This window comes from Chlamydotis macqueenii, chromosome 6 (assembly GCF_036417535.1).
Source record: "Chlamydotis macqueenii isolate bChlMac1 chromosome 6, bChlMac1.mat, whole genome shotgun sequence".
NCBI lineage: Eukaryota > Metazoa > Chordata > Aves > Otidiformes > Otididae > Chlamydotis > Chlamydotis macqueenii.
The window spans coordinates 39,100,739-39,117,997 of NC_141561.1; the positions used below are offsets into that span (position 1 = coordinate 39,100,739).

Here is a 17,259-nt window from a genome sequence, read left to right on the forward strand (position 1 = left end):
AACTGTAATAAGTCATTGAGAAGGTATTAAAAAAATATTTTAGTGATTGGAGAACATCACTGATCTTTCCCTGAGTAGCAAAGTGTTGTGGGTCTCTGTGGACACCCACATTCAGCCACCACAAACCCCCAGACCTGTCTCAGGGCTCAGTGCCCTGAAATTCTACAAGGACCATGAAGGATGAGCGTCTCCATACCTCCTGCAGACCCTGCAACTGGAGACAGAGCCAAAAGCCAAACCAGCCCTACCTGTGGGACGTGAGTATCACCGAGCATTTGTTCTGCACTTCCTCACTGATGATTTTCCAAAGGTGGCGCTTAGCATTGGGATCCATTCCAGAGCTCGGCTCATCCTGTTGGGAAAGACAGGACTGAATGTAAATTTGCACTCAAAATCTGATCTTCCTAACACTTGTGCTCTTTTCAGTTTCATCATTAGTGTTATGTTTGCTGGTACGGACCCACAGGAGAGCTTCCACTGGTACAGCACGGGGAGAAGGGTTATCTCCAGTCGCATTATGGATTTGCCTGAGACATCCTACGCTCCCTTCAAACAGAAACAAGTCAGCTTGACTAAGACCTCCATCCTTGCCCATGGTGACTGGTGGGAACTCCCAAAAACCCCCCGTTGGACTCTAGAGGAACTGACTGGCTGTGACAGCACCAAGATCAACCCTACTGTGCCTTTTATACCATGCTGTTTTAAATACCCATAAACACCAGAGGCATAACCTCAAACAAGAAGCTATCAGCTGGCACTTGGTTCCCACATGCACCTGCGTTTTGCCTCCCTCTCATACGCTGATGAGGCAAGTGCTGCGTTTCTCCAATTGACAAATTGTTATTGTTGAGGATAACACCTTCCATAAGGCAGAAATGAAACAGCTTGGGTTCAGGCAGCAGCCAGCACGAAGGAAATTTCCCCACCTTCTATTTTTATTGAGGTTTTTTTATGTCACAAAAGCAGCTAGAGGGCTGGTGTATGTGGTCAGAAGTAAAGGCAGTCGTGCTGGGCTTGATGTAAGTTGAGGCAAGGGAGATTTATGTCCGCTAGGTATCAAATTTAATAGCGGGGAAACCTGCTCACACAGCACTGCACACATTCAAAACAAGGCAAGTGGAAAAACTGCACAGAAATTTGTATTTTCACTATGGCATATCTCATGGAAGGACTGGAAAGTTCAAAGTGAAAGACAAAATGGGAAGCCAAACCTAGAAAAATAGTTTTACGTTCTAATCCTTAGGGAAGTTGCTCGTTTGCTCTCCTACAGATTTGGAGCCTTGGAGGCCACTTTTCTTGCAAGACTGTGCAGGGTAGTCAACACAAAAAAAAACCCAAGAAAGAGCTGGGACCAAGGAGAGTTTAATTGGCAAATGTAGGATCTATTTTTGACCTCTGAAGGATGCTAACAGGGAAATTGGCAGTCTCATTACTCTCTTATGCCGTTGAAGAAAATTTGGGTGCTTGCTGGAATCTAAACCTTCCTGCGATGCACATGTTGTCAGGCTAAATATGGGCATTTGGGGAGCATCTTGTAAAGCTGCACCCGAGGAGGTTTCGTCAGACTGTCAGAGTACCCCCACCAGCCCAGAGATCCGCTTGTCTTTCCCCAAACAAGGCCTCCATTTCTCACCAGCAGCAGAATTGATGGATTCCCAATGAGGGCCAGAGCAGTTGACAATTTTCTGTTGGTGCCGTAACTGCACATCGAGGTGACTCTGTCTTTGTAGGCCAGCAGATTCAGCCGGTGCAGAAGCTGGAGTACAACCTATGTGAGCAACAGTACAGCTTTCACAACAATGTCCAGGCGTAGATTACCATGCGCGTATCTATTTCTTGAAAGGACTAATTAAATCAATGTAAAAGCTCTCAATAACCGGGAAATGCTTTTAGACAAGCCCCAGTGTTACTCACTCCTTTGATCTCTCTCTCTGGGATGCCATGGAGCCTAGCATAGTAATACATGTGCTCTTCCACTGTCAGTAAGTCATCCAAGGCATCTTCTTGAGGACAGTAGCCAAAGAGTGACCAGTGTGCCTCACTGATGTCATTCAAGGACCTGTGTAAGGAAGCAGTTTTAAAATAGAGGGAGGTAGATTTAGATTACATATTAGGAAAAATGTTTTTACACTGAGGGTGGTAGAACACCGGAACAGGTTGCCCAGAGAGGTGGTGGATGCCCCATCCCTGGAAACGTTCAAGGCCAGGTTGGATGGGGCTCTGAGCAACCTGATCTGGTTGGAGATGTCCCTGCTCCTTGCAGGGGGGTTGGACTAGATGACATCTGAAGGTCCCTTCCAACCCAAACCAATCTATGATTCTATTTTAAACACACTGAATTGCCAATGCATTCTGGAATCAGACAGGAGAGAGAAAAAACCCTCTCTTCTGTTTCCTAACCCCTTCCCCAACCCTTGAAGGAAAAATAATATGAATTTGCAGACCTTCAGCTTTTAGGCTCTCTGTTCTGCAAAGGAAGAATTGTATTTGTGAGGCCCGTTAGCCAGAACGTCTAGTACACAGCTCTCCAATGACTGCCAGCACTTCAGACGGCACAGCTGCCACCAAGCCTCCTCCTGTTAAAGAGCGCTTTGAGAGGAGTCCCACTGGTCTCCAGACAGCAGCTCAGAAGGGGGATCACACTCAGCTGAGGATCTGAGTCTGATCCCATTTGTGATGGAACGAAGTGAAAGACACACCACTGAGAACAGCAGAGGTATGACAGCAAAATGCAAACCCTAGGGAAGCAACCATACTGTCTTCAAAGGATGAAATTCCCTGCCTTATTTAGTTTTGCTCTGTTTTGAATGTTTTGTTTTGTTTCAGACTTCTCCATGTCTTCTCCTTTGCCATCCAGCCTTAAGGACAGCTCCCAGCCTGATTTGCTCACGCGCCTTCCCCAGAAATCACGCCCTCCGTACCCAGAATGATCCTGGACCCGCAGCCTTCCGCTGGATGCTCCAATATCGCCTGTCAGCATCTTAAAGATGGTCGTCTTCCCGGCTCCGTTCACACCAAGCAAGCCAAAGCACTGGGTTGTGGGAAAGAAGAGTAGAAATGTAACCACGCTGTATTTCTAATGCAGAGATCTTGCTCTGAGGTGAGCGCTCGGTGCATCTTGTGTCTTCTTTTCCCTGGACCCTTGAGCAAGATGAATTGCAAGAGAGGCAGAGGTACTCAGAGCACGGGAACGTGATAACGGAGGTTGTTTATGGGGCAATATACTGCAGCTTATACTAGGACCGTTTGTTTAATATGGGGAAGAATCAAGGATGTGTCTCTAATAGAGCCATTCCTTCCACTGCAAGGTGCATTTTTGCAGCAAGCTCATCTGACAGGCCAAATTCTGATCATCTAATTTGTGCAAGGCCTCCCATCGACAGGACAGAGCTATTCACAGGAACGAGGGGAGCGAGGTTTGTGCTGTCATCGGTAAAACCGTAATGCGACACAAGATTTTTGTCAAATAATCTCACTAATGCACTACATTAATAAGATTAAGAACTGGCTCCCCGTAGCGCAGTTCAGTATCTCATGCTAAATCTATGTTTTATCGCTCAAGTTGGAGAAGCGCAGTTGTGTGTTGCATAAGCAATTACCATTGTGCTGATAATTACTACTATTTCGATATCGTTAGTACAGACCAGCTGATATGAAAATGCTCACGTGCTGGGCTGCTGCAGATGCACAGCATCAATCCAAGGCTCTTCCCCACCTCGAGGTAGGGAAGAGGTACTCTCCGCAGGGAGAGTACCTGCGCAGTCTGTGGCCCCTGCTGACACCAGCATCGAGCTGGATTTGCCAGAAGTTAGAAACCTCAATGCCAGCTGTGGCTTGGGAAAAATCCTCTGCCAGAAAGATCAGCGCCAGAGCCTCGAGGCAAGTATGCTGTCCTCCTGCCCAGGACCCTACATACTTGCATATGCCCAGTATCTCAGTGGGACCCAGGCAATTAAAAAAGTCAGCAGCAAGGACTGGGAGAGAAGACGACGGATCTGTTCCAGTTTCCCTGCCCAGGGTGGAAGGTGCCTGCAGCCTTTTCCCCTCGCTTACCTCTCCAGCAGGAATCCCAAGGCTGATGTTTCTCACAGCCACGATGCGTTTGTGAGGAAGGTGGTAGATCTTGGTGAGATTCTGGAGCTGCACTACATCGAAGTCAGCTTTGCCAGACTCCACCCGGTTCCTCTCTGCCTGGACATCGCCGTCCTCTTCGGCTGCATGTGGCAGAAGTGATGCTTTGCCGTGCACTCTGTCAAACAGGAACCTATGAGGAGGGCAGAGAGAGGACCTTACCCTCTGGCAAGCAGACAGCAGTAGGCCTGCGTGCTTGGGACACTAAGGAGCCTTCCTGTGGGATCCCACCTCGTGCAAACATAAACAGATACACAGTTTCTACTCTCTCCTGATATTTGCACCATTTAGGGAATTAAAAAACCCAATGTTCTCTTTCCATCTATTTTTTTTTTCTCTTTTTCAGCAAATATTCTGAGCTGGAGGAGGTCCTGCCTCATAGACACACTTGTAACGCAAGTGAAAGAACTTTTTTTTGCTCCTCCCTGAGTACACGCAAGCCAGAGGAGACGGGGAGATTCAGAGGAGGCTGTCCCCAAACCCAGAGCCCTGAAACAAGGGCCATAGTCCCAGCTAGCAAGGACTATCGAGGGACTCCTTAAGAAAAAACTTACTGCATGTTTGCAAAACATCTTGGAAATTTATGGGCTTCATCACTAACAATGATGGTGCAAGAGCCTGGAATTAAACCCCTGAGCGCCGGCTTGGTCTGTTTTCACTGCGAGGCTCCAGATGTTACTTACTCGAGTACGTTGTTCCAGACTCTCTGAATCATCCTGTCGTGAACTGTAAGGCGAATGGCAAAAAAGACAGTGCCCTGGATAAACATGGCAACCAGCTTGGATGTGGTCTTGTCCAGCTCAAAGGTTTTGTCAGGGTAGTCCACTCCGTAGGCTTTTAAGAAGCCCAGCAGCGCCTGATCCTGCGACAGTTCGATCAAGCCATAGCCAAAGCAAAATTGCGGGAACAGAAGGAACGCGTGCCGTAAGTTTTCGGCAAGATCACGCAAGCCCTGAAAAAAAAAACCAACCCAAAAAGAAGCACAGTCAGTCACTGTTTTTATTCATGGAATAAATTCATAGGTTTTACTGTGGGACTGAAGTGTAACAATTACAGTGGGATTTGCTTGTGTCTCAGAGCAGAGATAAATTGAGAGCAAAGAGCTCTGGAGACAGCTCGTTTCACAGGCGCAAGGTCAGAAAAGTCAACAGGCAGCTCTGACGTTGTGATCACCCATAGCGAACAGCAACCCGTTCCTGGAGCAGTCCTTCACCGCTGCTCCAGCCACCTCACTCTGGGCACGCAGCAGCCCGAAACCCACCATAAAACACAAGATTTGGCTTTAATAGACACAGAAGGGCTTTTCCAGTTAATTCATGGCAAAACAGCCCAGTGCGCAGTCTCACACTCACCAGCTCTCGTACACAGAGATTTGGTACATTGCTAGGAGAAGGAAGGATTAGTGCACACAGCAAAGCGGAGAGGCAGAAAATTAGCATGGAAAGAGACTGACTCCCTACCACTGGGGCACAGAGGGATAAAAGATGATCATAACTGCACATCTTTCAAATCCAGGAGGTTGCTAAACAAGCACTGTCCAGCTAGAGAGAAAAATCCAACCCAGCTGTTGTTTTACAAAGCAACTGCCCTTTATAAAAAAAGAAAACCAAATGTAAGGTCCACATTTTATCCCAGTGATTCCCAGGGATGTCTGAGTTTAAGAGCAGGCTTTACTTTAGGGAATCATCACTGTCTCTGAGTCATTTTTCATCCTTGCAGGGGGAAGATGACTGCATTACAGATCTAGATGACAGACAACCACTGCTGGGCTTAATGCAGCACATGTCAGACTCAGGGTAACGACATCCAGTTGTCACTCTCCACAGTTTGTGCTGCAAGAACTTAGCAATAGTTCAAAGTCCCTACCAACTTTTTATCAAACACCTACACACACCTCCTGCCTTTCCCTGCACGAGCAGTTTTCTTCCTCTCGTTCTGTATTCTCCACTCTGTCACCACCCTTTCCTTCTTTGCTGGGGGTGCAGATTTACAGACAAGCAAGATTCCTATTTGGTTCATGTCCCGACTGTAGGGAAACCCATTAAATCCTGTGACTAGCGCTCCATCCACCTCCAATTTCTTGAAACCAGCCAGGTGCTAAGGACCTGACCAAAGCCACCAAACTCCACAAGAAGCCTCCTGTTGTTTCACCAAGGGTTTAGTATAAGTAGGGTTCCTACCTGATCCGTGGCCTTTTCCTGGGAGAGCAGAAACACGACCGAGTGCGTAATGATGGTGTTGATGCCAAAGAACAAGTTGACGCAGACATAAACAATGAAGGCCATTCCTGTTTCTTTGAAAACCCCAGCCAGCAGGTACATCCATGAAAATGTTGCATATCTATAAATTGCCAACAGAGCAGAGAATACTACAGCAACTCAAAGAGTGACTGAAAACAAACAACTGAAGACCTCAGATAACATGACGGTTCTATTTCGGCATGTGACTAGATTTCCATATTACAGGAGCTTAAAGAAGAAAGAATGGCTTTGTGTCTGTTCGAATGTGGATAAAAAGTTTATGATACGTTCTTTGAACGCAGAGACCCGACTGAAAGCAGACACACTGGGCCTGGAGGATTCAAAGCCAGGGAGACAGTTTTGCAAAGATTTCCTGAATTGTGCTGCTGTTTTGTTTTGTTTTTTTTTTTTCCCTCTCTGATTTTGAAATGCTTCTATATCTTGAACTTTGCAATAGTTCAAGTGAGCATCTGCTTAGAGCTTGGGCTGTCACTGTGACCTTGAATATTTCATACCCTCATGTAGAGTTTGCTTTGAATAAAGCAGGCATGACAACAGTAGTTTAGCTCTCTGCTCCTGGAAGGAGCAACTAGTCACCATTTATAAAGCACACGTTGCAGAAAAAAACCCCACGTATTCCTCCCTTGATCCCAAACTGCAGCAGCCTGCATATCCAGTTCCTCACTCTGGGCAATGATATTTAAATAATTAAGCTCCAAACTTACCCAAACAGTAAGAGCAGAAGAAATACTGCCAGTAAGTTATTGTTGTTGCAGAAAGCTGGTATCTGGAAGGCTGAAATAACTCCTATTGAGAGTCCAATAGGGACCATAAAAAGTACCTGCAAAATGATATTAAAAAGATGTTATTAGAACGATAATTCTTAAGTGTTTTTCTAGAACTATGCAGAAGCAACAACGCCAGGTCTGAATCTCGTTCCGCAAGTGCAGCTTGGGTTTTCTCAGGGAAACCAAATACAGGAGGGGCCTCAGCTCTCCTGAGACTTTCAAATGAATTTCTGCAAAGCCACTTTGAACAGGCTAAGCCTCAACATTCAGGACTGTGGGCAGAAAGTGCCGTAAAAAAAAGGTTGTGAATGAAAAACACCCCTTTGGGTTTTCTGTTAGCCTTGCAGTCAGACTACTTCATTGTGCCCTGTAAATCTAGTCTTTATTATGTTGAGTCAAGGCAGGGACCTACCAAACATCTGCCTCTAGAGGTTCCTCAATTTACCGGCAGGGATTCACTGAGAAATATCAAGTTGCCAAGAGCGCTGGATTAGTTTCAGCCCACTGAATACTGATTGTGGCGAGGAGTCTGGGGATTTTTCCACAGGCTGATTTACAAATATGCAGTGCTGGAGTGAGGGCCTGGATCAGGGAAGCAGACACAGGCTTGCTCCTGCTTTGCCCCTGCACTGCGACTCAAGGCTGTTCAGCCAAGCCAGACCGCAGCCACGCTGCCTTCAGACCTCTTCCAAGCCCCTCATGCAAGGCAGGAGATACTTGTGCTGTTCCCTAATCACACCAGCCTCTGTAAGCAGGCAGTTTACGCTATTTAGTGTGAGAACTGTATCGTCTGGATTATTTTGTTAGTGTGCATCAGTTACCGAAACACCTAGAAGCTCAGGCTGTGCTCTGCGGAAAGAGATGAGGCTCGCGTTCCCCACAGGATTCCAGCCCTTAGCCCTCACTGCATCAAAGAGGGGTTGGCCACCCAAACACCCTTGAAGATTTCATATTTTCAGGAGCTGATATCATCACTGGGATTTTAGAAATTAGCAGAACTGCATCAATAGAAATTTGTCAGATACGCAGAGCTGATCACCTTTCCAGCACAGCTGGCAATGCCAAAGCTCACGAGCAGAGATAGAGATCTGCAAGCGCAAGACTACGTGAGGATTTGCCATCGCGCACCAAATGTAATTAATAAGTCACAAAGCACTTCAGTCTACAGATACCCTGTATATTTATCCTCTTAGCTCAGCGACGCTTTCCAGCAGCACTATTAACCCTCTTCACCGTGAGGAAACCTAACGTCAGGGAGAACAAGGGCATGCCCACACCACATAACGCAGCACAGTGCCAGGGAGCAAAACCATCTAAGGGAACAAGGTGGTAAATCTGTACAGCACAGTAGAAAGGAACTTGCTCAGGTCCTGGAAGGCATACAGCTGCATTAGTGGCTTTCCTTGGCTTGAAAACCTTTATAATATATAATCTTAAAGAAAGCATTCAACCCAGCAATGGATTTCAGCCCAACAGGGGACTGTCAGCTGTGAGATGCCTGCTAAGGTCACACCCTGTACTCCCAAGGTTTCCAAAATGGCTGTAGCCTCCAGCCCCAAAGCCTCACCCCAGACGCGTAAAGCCTGCACGACAACTAATCTTGCCCCGCAAGCTAAGGGAAAAGCAGCTGGCTGCTAAAAGCAGCTTGCATGTTAAAACTGAAATCAGGCTCTGGTCTGTTCTGTGTTCCTCTCATATAAATGTGCTGAGTGTTTTGCATACACTCCAGAGAGAAGGAATGCCTTCGCTTAGCAAAATTCAGTGTTGCGGTTCACGCTGAATAGTCTTCGATGCCTTGGAGAACAATTACTACAGAACACTCTTGGTAGTAGTAATATTAAGTAGTCTAAGCAACCAACTTTAAATAAAGAACTGTTCTTTTTTTCCCCTGCTGCGTGATGCTACTCTTGGTGTGCTTAAGGAATGTGAATTATTTACCAGATCATAAACGAAGTTAGTCACCCAATAGCTTGTCATCCCAAGGCCTGAAATATGCTGCAGTTGTTTGGCTTTGGTTTGGTGTTCTTTCACCACGTAGAGCACAAAGCTTGCCGTTGTGATGGAGTAGCCGATCAAAATAGACATTGAAACGATGATGTCGAGTAAGCTGTTGAGCCTGGAAAGTGGAGAAAGATGTATATGGTGAGTCACATGGCGGAGACATTGTTTAGAGCTCAGAAGCAGAGTGGTCCTGATTCAGTGCCGGCAGCTTTTGCTGACGGTAATTACGCCTAGCAAAACGGACTCACAGCACTGAGTGCTAACACGGTACCACAGCATTGGTTGGAAAGACCAGAATTATTAATAATAATTATTATTGTGTCCAGTTCCAGAGCCCTCAACTTAAGGACATGGACCAGTTGGAGAGGGTCCAGAGGAGGCCACAAAGATGATGAGAGGGCTGGAGCACCTCTCCTGTGAGGCCAGGCTGAGAGAGCTGGGGCTGTGCAGCCTGGAGAAGAAGAGGAGGCTCTCAGGAGACCTTATAGTGGTCTTCCAAAACGGGGCCTACAGGAAAGATGGGGAGAGACTCTTCATCAGGGCCTGGTGTGACAGGACTAGGGGTAATGGTTTCAAAATAGGAGGTAGATTCAGATTAGATATTAGGAAAAGAATTTTTACGCTGAGGGTGGTGGAGCACTGGCCCGGGTTGCCCAGAGAGGTGGTGGGTACCCTATTCCTGGAAACATTCAAGGCCAGGTTGGATGGGGCTCTGAGCAACCTGATCTGGTTGGAGACGTCCCTGCTCCTTGCAGGGGGGTTGGACTGGGCGGCTTTGAAAGGACCCTTCCAACCCAAACCATTCTGTGATTCTATTAACATTGTGCCAAAGCACAAAAATGTGTGACCCTGTAACTATGACCCCCAGATCTCTATGGGACCCTGGAGAAAAACCCAAATAGGAACAAGCAGCTCTGTGGCAAGCGGGATGCTATTTACGCATCAAAGGAATGAACACAAGAAAAAGAGCAGTTTCATCATTTAGAGAAAGACATTCAGTAATTTAGGTTCCTTTCTGGTTTCTAAGAAACTGGTTTGCTTCTTTTGAAGCTAAGCAATTCAGGCATCAGCCAAATGAATTTTCTTACATTACTTGTTCTTGACTCTGTCCTCCAGGATATGGGTGAGCTGATAAGAAAATACCTACAAAAAAAGAAAAAATAAAAAAAAGAAAAGATATTGAAAATGTGGCTAACTTAAAGCTTCCTTCACCAGTTCTTGAGACTGACAGTAAGACAGAAAACTGTGAGCAGAGAAGAAAAGCAGATCAAAAGCTGTGTTTCGCTATCATCTTGGTGTGATCTTGCGCAGAATTTTGAAGGTCCCCATTTCTCCTATGACTTCACTTCGAAGCACAGCAGATCTGAAATTCAACCCCCAGGCCTTGTTTCTGCATCTCTCTGGCTGATGGTACCATTCACTTCAGGGAGAGCACGCCCACACCGAAAATTAGGCACGTGCTCCTGGGTCCACGTATTTTAGGTTGGATTCCTCAACCAGTAATGCATTCAAAATCGGTGAATAGCTTTAATTTTAAAGCTGCTGCTTGATGATCTCACTGCATTTTTTTTTTAATAATCAGAAGCAAATCATTCCCTGCTGCCTTTCTCCACAACTATTGGTCGCACCAAGTCTCTAGCACCTGAAAACGGGTTTCGGCGAAGATGTTTACGTGCCTAAACACGAGGTTCTCAATCCATATTTAGGCACCTAAACGTCTCAGTTCTCAGAGAGTGCTGGAGGACCTCTAGCTGCTATTCAACCCAGAGAGATTTGCTAGAACGTGTCACCTCTGAAATTTAAGCTCCTTACATCCAGGTGCCTGACTTTCAGCAGTTATACAAGAAAGAACTATTCCAGGCTCTTTTCCTTAAGAATGAGCACTCTGACACGGGGACTGGAAAGGAGGAGACTGTGGGTTTAGCTGACCAAATGCCATACTGAGCAAATCAATTTGAAAGGGAAGATTTTAGGAAATTCATTTCGCAGGGTAAAAAAAGCCCTCAGTCTTGTCACCAATGAGAGCAACAGAGTCAAAATCCTAGGCTGCTGATAAAGCCACAAAACCACTCAGGAAATGTTTCCCTTCTCTAAAAGAGAGAGAGAGAAAAAGATACCGTCTGTCTAATCTGTTAATACTTCACTATAAAGCCATTCTCCTTTCCTGAAGCTTAGGCTAGAAGTAAAAATTTCCATTTCAATGCTTTTTCTTTTTTGTTGGTTGGGATTGAGAGAAGAGAAAGCACAATATACATAAGTCAAAAGCTATTATGACTTCCTTAGTGACAGGGTAAAAAGCTTTTTACGTATTTCTTAAAAATATAAGCAGCCGAAGTCAAACCTCTACAGCAGGACTGGCACCTCTTTCAAACTGCTGAAATGACAACACACTTTTATCTGGCCATTTCAATGGTTCTTAAACTGTCATTTCTTTGTCACAACAACAAATAGATTTAGCTGCCAAGAACATACCACACAGAACGTCTGCTCAATTGTATTTCAAACTGGATTTACACTACCCCAGGGGAGCTATCCTCATCCATTCATTTTATTTCCCCCATTCTATGGATTAGATCATTACTGGGAAGCGCGGAATTATCTGTCTGGTCGTATATTACTAAGCATTTCTTTCCAAAAACACGTAAGCAGCAGGACAGATGGAATAAAACCTGCTGCTATTGTTTCCCACTGAAAATTGTTATTTGGCTGTTATAAAACTTTTCCTGTGAAAACTTTCTGACTGTTCACACAAGCTGCCTCGCTACAGCATGTGTTGGGAATACAGAGGCAAGGCAAGACGCTCTGCCGCTTAATAATTCAGCTGCTCTGGGATTTTCCTGCCGCTGGAAGCACCCGGCTCAGGTCTCCTCTCTCCACACCCAGGCAGGGGCTGCAGCTTTGTGATACGCTCTTGCAGCGCACATCGAAGAGCTTGAACCTTCTGACCTGGAGGGCATGGTGCAAATCCCAAAGGCACAAGCCAGTGGGTATTTTAGGATGGTGGCAGGGACAAGGCACTGGTTTCTCTTGTTGCGAGGGGAGTTTCAGCGCATTGGTAAGTGGAGGTGGGAAGACAGACACCCTGCTTTGACTTGTAATCAGCATTCTGACATTTCTTTAATTCATGGCGTGACACTCGCAGCTTCAGAGGAGATGCTTTTTCCATTATAGTTAAATTCAGGCACATCAGTGAGGAACAGTCTTATGAGGCAGGAGACACTGTCACTTATTTCACTGTCACCTGGAACAGCAGGCCTCCGAGGTGAGGGGGGCTAGGCATGACCAGGACATGGCTGGAAGGGCACCGCTTGTCAAAGAAAAATCAATCAGTAGGACATTTCTGCACACAACTGCTACTCTTGTCAGATCCTACAAATCTCTAGATAAGATTTCTCAAAATGGCATCAACATAAATCTTTCTCTTCTCTCTGCACCCCCTCCATCATACACATACCCACACATCCTGAGCTGCTCTCAGCAGAAGGGTGACATATGAAAATTTACTCATCCAAACCACCCCCAGAGACGACCTACAGCAGCCTTTCTACGCATAACTAACGGACACCTATCAAGAGACAGCTATTTCAGTACCATGATGAGAGGCAATAAATCAAATAGCAACCATCGACATCTTTTGGATGAAGGAAGTGTTTTACGTAGGAGCTGGGGTCCCCCCTGCCTAGCTCCCCTGAGTTTTTAACTAAGACAAATGAAATACGTGATTTATTAATGTTTTTCAATTCTGTTTTTAAAGGAATTCCATAACTGAGAATAAAGAAATGGTCCCATTGAAGTCAGGGTAAGAGTGTCACCGATTTTAACAGAACAAGGATATTCCCCTCTAAAGGGGAGGAATTATCTGTTTGTGTAAAGAGACACTTACCATATCTGGAAGTCTCATTTTTTGGCAAGTTAGCTCGAAGAATGAAGTTGTTCAAGCTGTTGAGATAAGCTGGGAGGCTGTGATAACCTTCAGGATTATACCAGACCTGCACACAATTGAGAAATTGAAACAATTTGGGAGAGAAATTGTTACTGACATTTTGGTTTGTTCTGCTTGCACAAACGAATCGTTCCATGGTTGTTATCTAAAGTCATAAACTCTACAAGTTAAAGTCCAATGATTAAACCACATCAAGTACCGAAGGAGTATAAAAACACATTTCACTTTCAGCACAAGCAGTGCCATCAGCTTCATTTGCCTTCCGGGACAGAAGAAAGAAGCACTAGCTGGATGCGTGATGTAAAGCGTACAGACATTTGTTTTCTTCTCTGTAATAAGAGATCTGCTCAGATTTGCGAAACACCAGCAGTGGGGACTTCCCAAAGAAGGCTAAGAAGTCAAATGTCTAACACCCCTTGAAAGCCAGGGGAAAAAAGGTTGCTTTAGGGCAGAAAATAGCCAGTTGCCACCTTCTCATTCAGCAACAGCCCTTCCCTCCCCATGATAACTTTTCTTACCTATACTACAAAAAATTCTGAGGACTGAGGGGAAAAATCAGATCCCAGGACACGTGCTTTGGGGGGATTCACCACCACCTCTTTTAGGCACAAGCCACAGCACCCAGGTTGGAGGTGTAAGCTACCTACCAAAGGACAGAGAGCTTAGGCTATTAAGGTCAGAGGCTTAAACGCAGCCCACAGCATCCGCCTTTGCATATCCCCAAATCCTGTGTGCTCAGTGATTTCATTCTCCTTGCCTTAGCAGAGCGAGGACTGGAGTCTGCCCTGCTTCCAAAATTGCTAAGGTTTCCAGGTATGAAACCTGATGTGTGATAAGCAAATAGCTATTGCTTTCAGATCTAAGATGAAGATTGAAAGAGCGAAAACATCTGCAAATTCATCACACGAGCTCTGAGTGAAACAAACTCCGTGATTCCCTTTTACTGGAGCCACCTCTGTTTTACGATGAGATCACAGGATCGTGTCAACTCTCTTGCACTTCCCTGCTACCTCAGATTTCACTCTTGGTGCTTTGAACGTTGATGAGTTCCAACATTTTTACCAAGCAGAAACAGAGGAACAGGTATATCAGAATGCACCAGCCAGCCCTAGTTAAGGAACATACATTCTCTCATGAGATAAAGGTGCTACTAATGGATCTTTTCACCTCTGTCTAAGAAAATTATGACAGCAGAAAAACTGTCTCCTGTTAGCAACAGAAGTCAGACCAATAAAGAAGAATGGGGAGAGGAAAGGGAACGAACTGCAAGTCACGTCTGCCACATCAAGCTGCAAGTTTCAGAGGATTTTGCTTTATTTTCTGAAATAGCCCTGAACTCAACATTACTTCTGAGTCTCACACTTCCCGTGCTAGGATGAGCAGGTGGAGGTTAGTTACCTTAGTCAGTGTTCTGTTGGGAGGCACTGGCCTGATATCGAACTGGAGATCTGTTGTCAAAGGCAGACCGAAGCTCCAGCCACCATACCTGAGTGAAAACCAGAGGGAAATGCGTTGCTACCCTCAGTCAAAAGCTTTAATACCTTTGGGTGGTGCAGGTTAGCATGCCACCATCACCCCAGTTAATTCTAGCTTGACTTAAAATAACTTATCCCAGTACATAGTGCGTGGCCAAGCCAACGCTGCTGCAGGAGCCCTTATTTGGTGGGAAAACAAAGGGAAACAGAAACTTGGCAGCACTATCGCAAAACCAGAGGTGACTGCCTCTTACCCAGAAGACGACCAGCTCAGTTTCAATCAACAGCAGATGAACATATTCCTTGACAACCTTAATGGCAGGCTATTTTTGCCCCAAGACACGCTGCACGGCTGGTTGCAGAGTCCAGACAGGCTAATAGCTCTAACAGCCCCATGGCGCAAGAAAACACTCAGCCTCTAATTTCACTGGAACGGATGAACTTGTTTAAGTGAAGCGCACATTGAGAGTCTTGAGGGATTCAAACTTGGAGGAAAGTCTCTCCCCAGGGTTTACTTCATGACAGGCTGTCAGATTTTCCACTTTTTAAGCATTTCTGAGTCAGACAGAGGCTTGTCTGCAGATCCAGCCATCAACGTATCAGATGATTGACAAGTTACCCCTAGGCTATTTCTGCTATGATCAAGCAGAGCACTTGCATGAACCTTTATCTTTAATTCTGTGATTGCAGGACATTCTACCTCCTTTCACCAGATTCACAAAGACCAGAGAGGCCCTTCTAAACTCCTGCTGCACTGTCACCTCTTCAACCCCAGTGGATATGATAGGTATGAAAGGCTGCTCCAGTGCAATTCAGAGGAGAAGGACTGGAGATTCACGCTGTACCGTTTTTGCAGGAAGTCTTTGGTGGTTGCCAGAAGGTAAGTCTCCACGTTGTGCCCTGTAAGGTTATAAAGCGTCCGCGTGGAGAAGGTCCTTCGATGAGGGGGAGTGTAGTTCGTCTGCGGACACGTCTGAGCGAAGACAAACGAACAAAAACGTTAGTGTCTGTGTTTTAACTAAAAACTAGCACATCAGGAGAAGACTGAGAGCAGGCAATGGCAACATTCTGGTTCCTACAGAAGCTGATGATTTGCAAATCAGGGTGCAAAGACACAATCCCTGAACGTAGTCATTGAGGTGCTTAAAAACAACTGTTGCTTAAATCTACACTTCGGTTCTACTGCCATCGGTGAGACCTTGAAACGTGCTTCATGCTACGTAGGAGGATTTTTACTGAATTAAGGCTGATCCTGTTTAGCAGAGCGTCAGAGTGACTGCACAGACAACGGAAGAGAGCAAAACAACTCACGGAGCAGAAAACTCGGTGGTGACCTCAAACTCTCATCTTGCATTTCACAGCAGCTACGGTCTACATTTTTACTTTACTGTCAGTCATTGGGAATATTTTCTAGAGCTTCAGAGAAACCTTGGATTAGTCCTGAATGTATAATTTACTGTGCTGAGGGTCAAAGTCACATCGACTGTTTCATAAGGTTGAAGTGTCCTACCAGACAGCATGCTGGCTGCTTCTTTTCAGCTCATCCAGAACAAAAACCCTGGCCTCCTCCATCGTGTATCTGTTCATAACTTTGCATCAGAATACACAAAATCGCTTCCTTCCTGCTGAGGAACACCTGCCTGCCCCTGCTAGAGGTGAGAATCGGCTTTGAACATTATCCTGATTTACCAGAGAAATTATGCCAATGCTTTCAATGATGTGAAATTAAGTGTGTGTCCAAAAAACCTCATAAAATAGCTGCATTTTAAGGAATGACTAGGAACATTCAGCTAAGTACATGCTTTATCTTACAAATGGCATCACGCTGCACCTCGAGCCTGATTTCCTACTGGAAAAAAAGTTGAAGACAGGTGGACAGCACTGGGGGGAGGCAAGCTCAACTCCAAACTGGACTGTAAAATTGTAACATCCATGGGGCAGAATCTGCCTCTTCCCAATGCGCATATAAAGACACTAAGCCCAGTAATGTCCATATCTGGTTCTGTATGTCCCACCGTAACACAGATAATTAATGTTAATCAATCATCACTATCTATAATGTGGAGCAGAGTAAAAGCAGATGGATCTAGACTTTGCATAAAGTGAAATTCTGAAGAGCAAACAGCAATAATAGCTGTGCTTTCGTATAATGATAGTGCTTGTATAAAATGCAATCTTCCTCTTCAATACATGTTCACCTCTGCTAAATGGAACAATCATACAACATTCAAAAACACTATTAAATCTTCTCCCACCATGGGGAGCAAGGCAGATATGTCAGCACGTGAATCTTCCAAGGGCACTGTTCCCTTTGCTGTCCCCAAACCAGTGGAGACAATGGTTATTCAACGTACAAAAGCAACAAGGCCAGAAAGAGACAGGAGGAATCTGAACATCGAGTTCTCCTTAGTATCACGCCTGCCCACAGAACCACTCCCAGTCTACAAGGCCCCCAAATATCCTCCCAAACCCCTTCTCTTCTGGGTTTATTCAAATTACCTGGATGCCATCTGTGCAGTTGCAGGCAGAATACTTCGTTCTCTGGTTTCCACTGATAATCCACTGGCCAAGCATGTCCTCGTTTAAACACTGCCTGAAAATGAACACATTTTCCTCTGAGGTTCTCTACGCTCAGGTGTGCAAACGATGCTAATTGCTGTCATGTTTAATGACAGCAAGGA

The 17,259-nt window shown here is 45.5% G+C and overlaps 1 protein-coding gene across 1 annotated transcript in view; it reads right to left on the reverse strand.

Annotated features, from left to right (window-relative positions):
* Positions 1 to 17,259, reverse strand: part of ABCA12 (ATP binding cassette subfamily A member 12) — an 80,852-nt gene that overhangs the window by 3,483 nt on the left and 60,110 nt on the right. Inside the window, exons 38-51 of the mRNA XM_086751202.1 lie at positions 17,078 to 17,171; positions 15,424 to 15,551; positions 14,502 to 14,589; positions 13,044 to 13,149; positions 10,249 to 10,303; positions 9,098 to 9,275; positions 7,097 to 7,212; positions 6,312 to 6,471; positions 4,815 to 5,083; positions 4,054 to 4,264; positions 2,922 to 3,031; positions 1,915 to 2,059; positions 1,634 to 1,768; positions 249 to 352 (exon numbers count right to left, since the gene is read on the reverse strand). Coding sequence (XP_086607328.1) covers positions 249 to 352; positions 1,634 to 1,768; positions 1,915 to 2,059; positions 2,922 to 3,031; positions 4,054 to 4,264; positions 4,815 to 5,083; positions 6,312 to 6,471; positions 7,097 to 7,212; positions 9,098 to 9,275; positions 10,249 to 10,303; positions 13,044 to 13,149; positions 14,502 to 14,589; positions 15,424 to 15,551; positions 17,078 to 17,171 — 1,899 coding nt within the window. The remainder of the gene's footprint in view (positions 1 to 248; positions 353 to 1,633; positions 1,769 to 1,914; positions 2,060 to 2,921; positions 3,032 to 4,053; positions 4,265 to 4,814; positions 5,084 to 6,311; positions 6,472 to 7,096; positions 7,213 to 9,097; positions 9,276 to 10,248; positions 10,304 to 13,043; positions 13,150 to 14,501; positions 14,590 to 15,423; positions 15,552 to 17,077; positions 17,172 to 17,259) is intronic.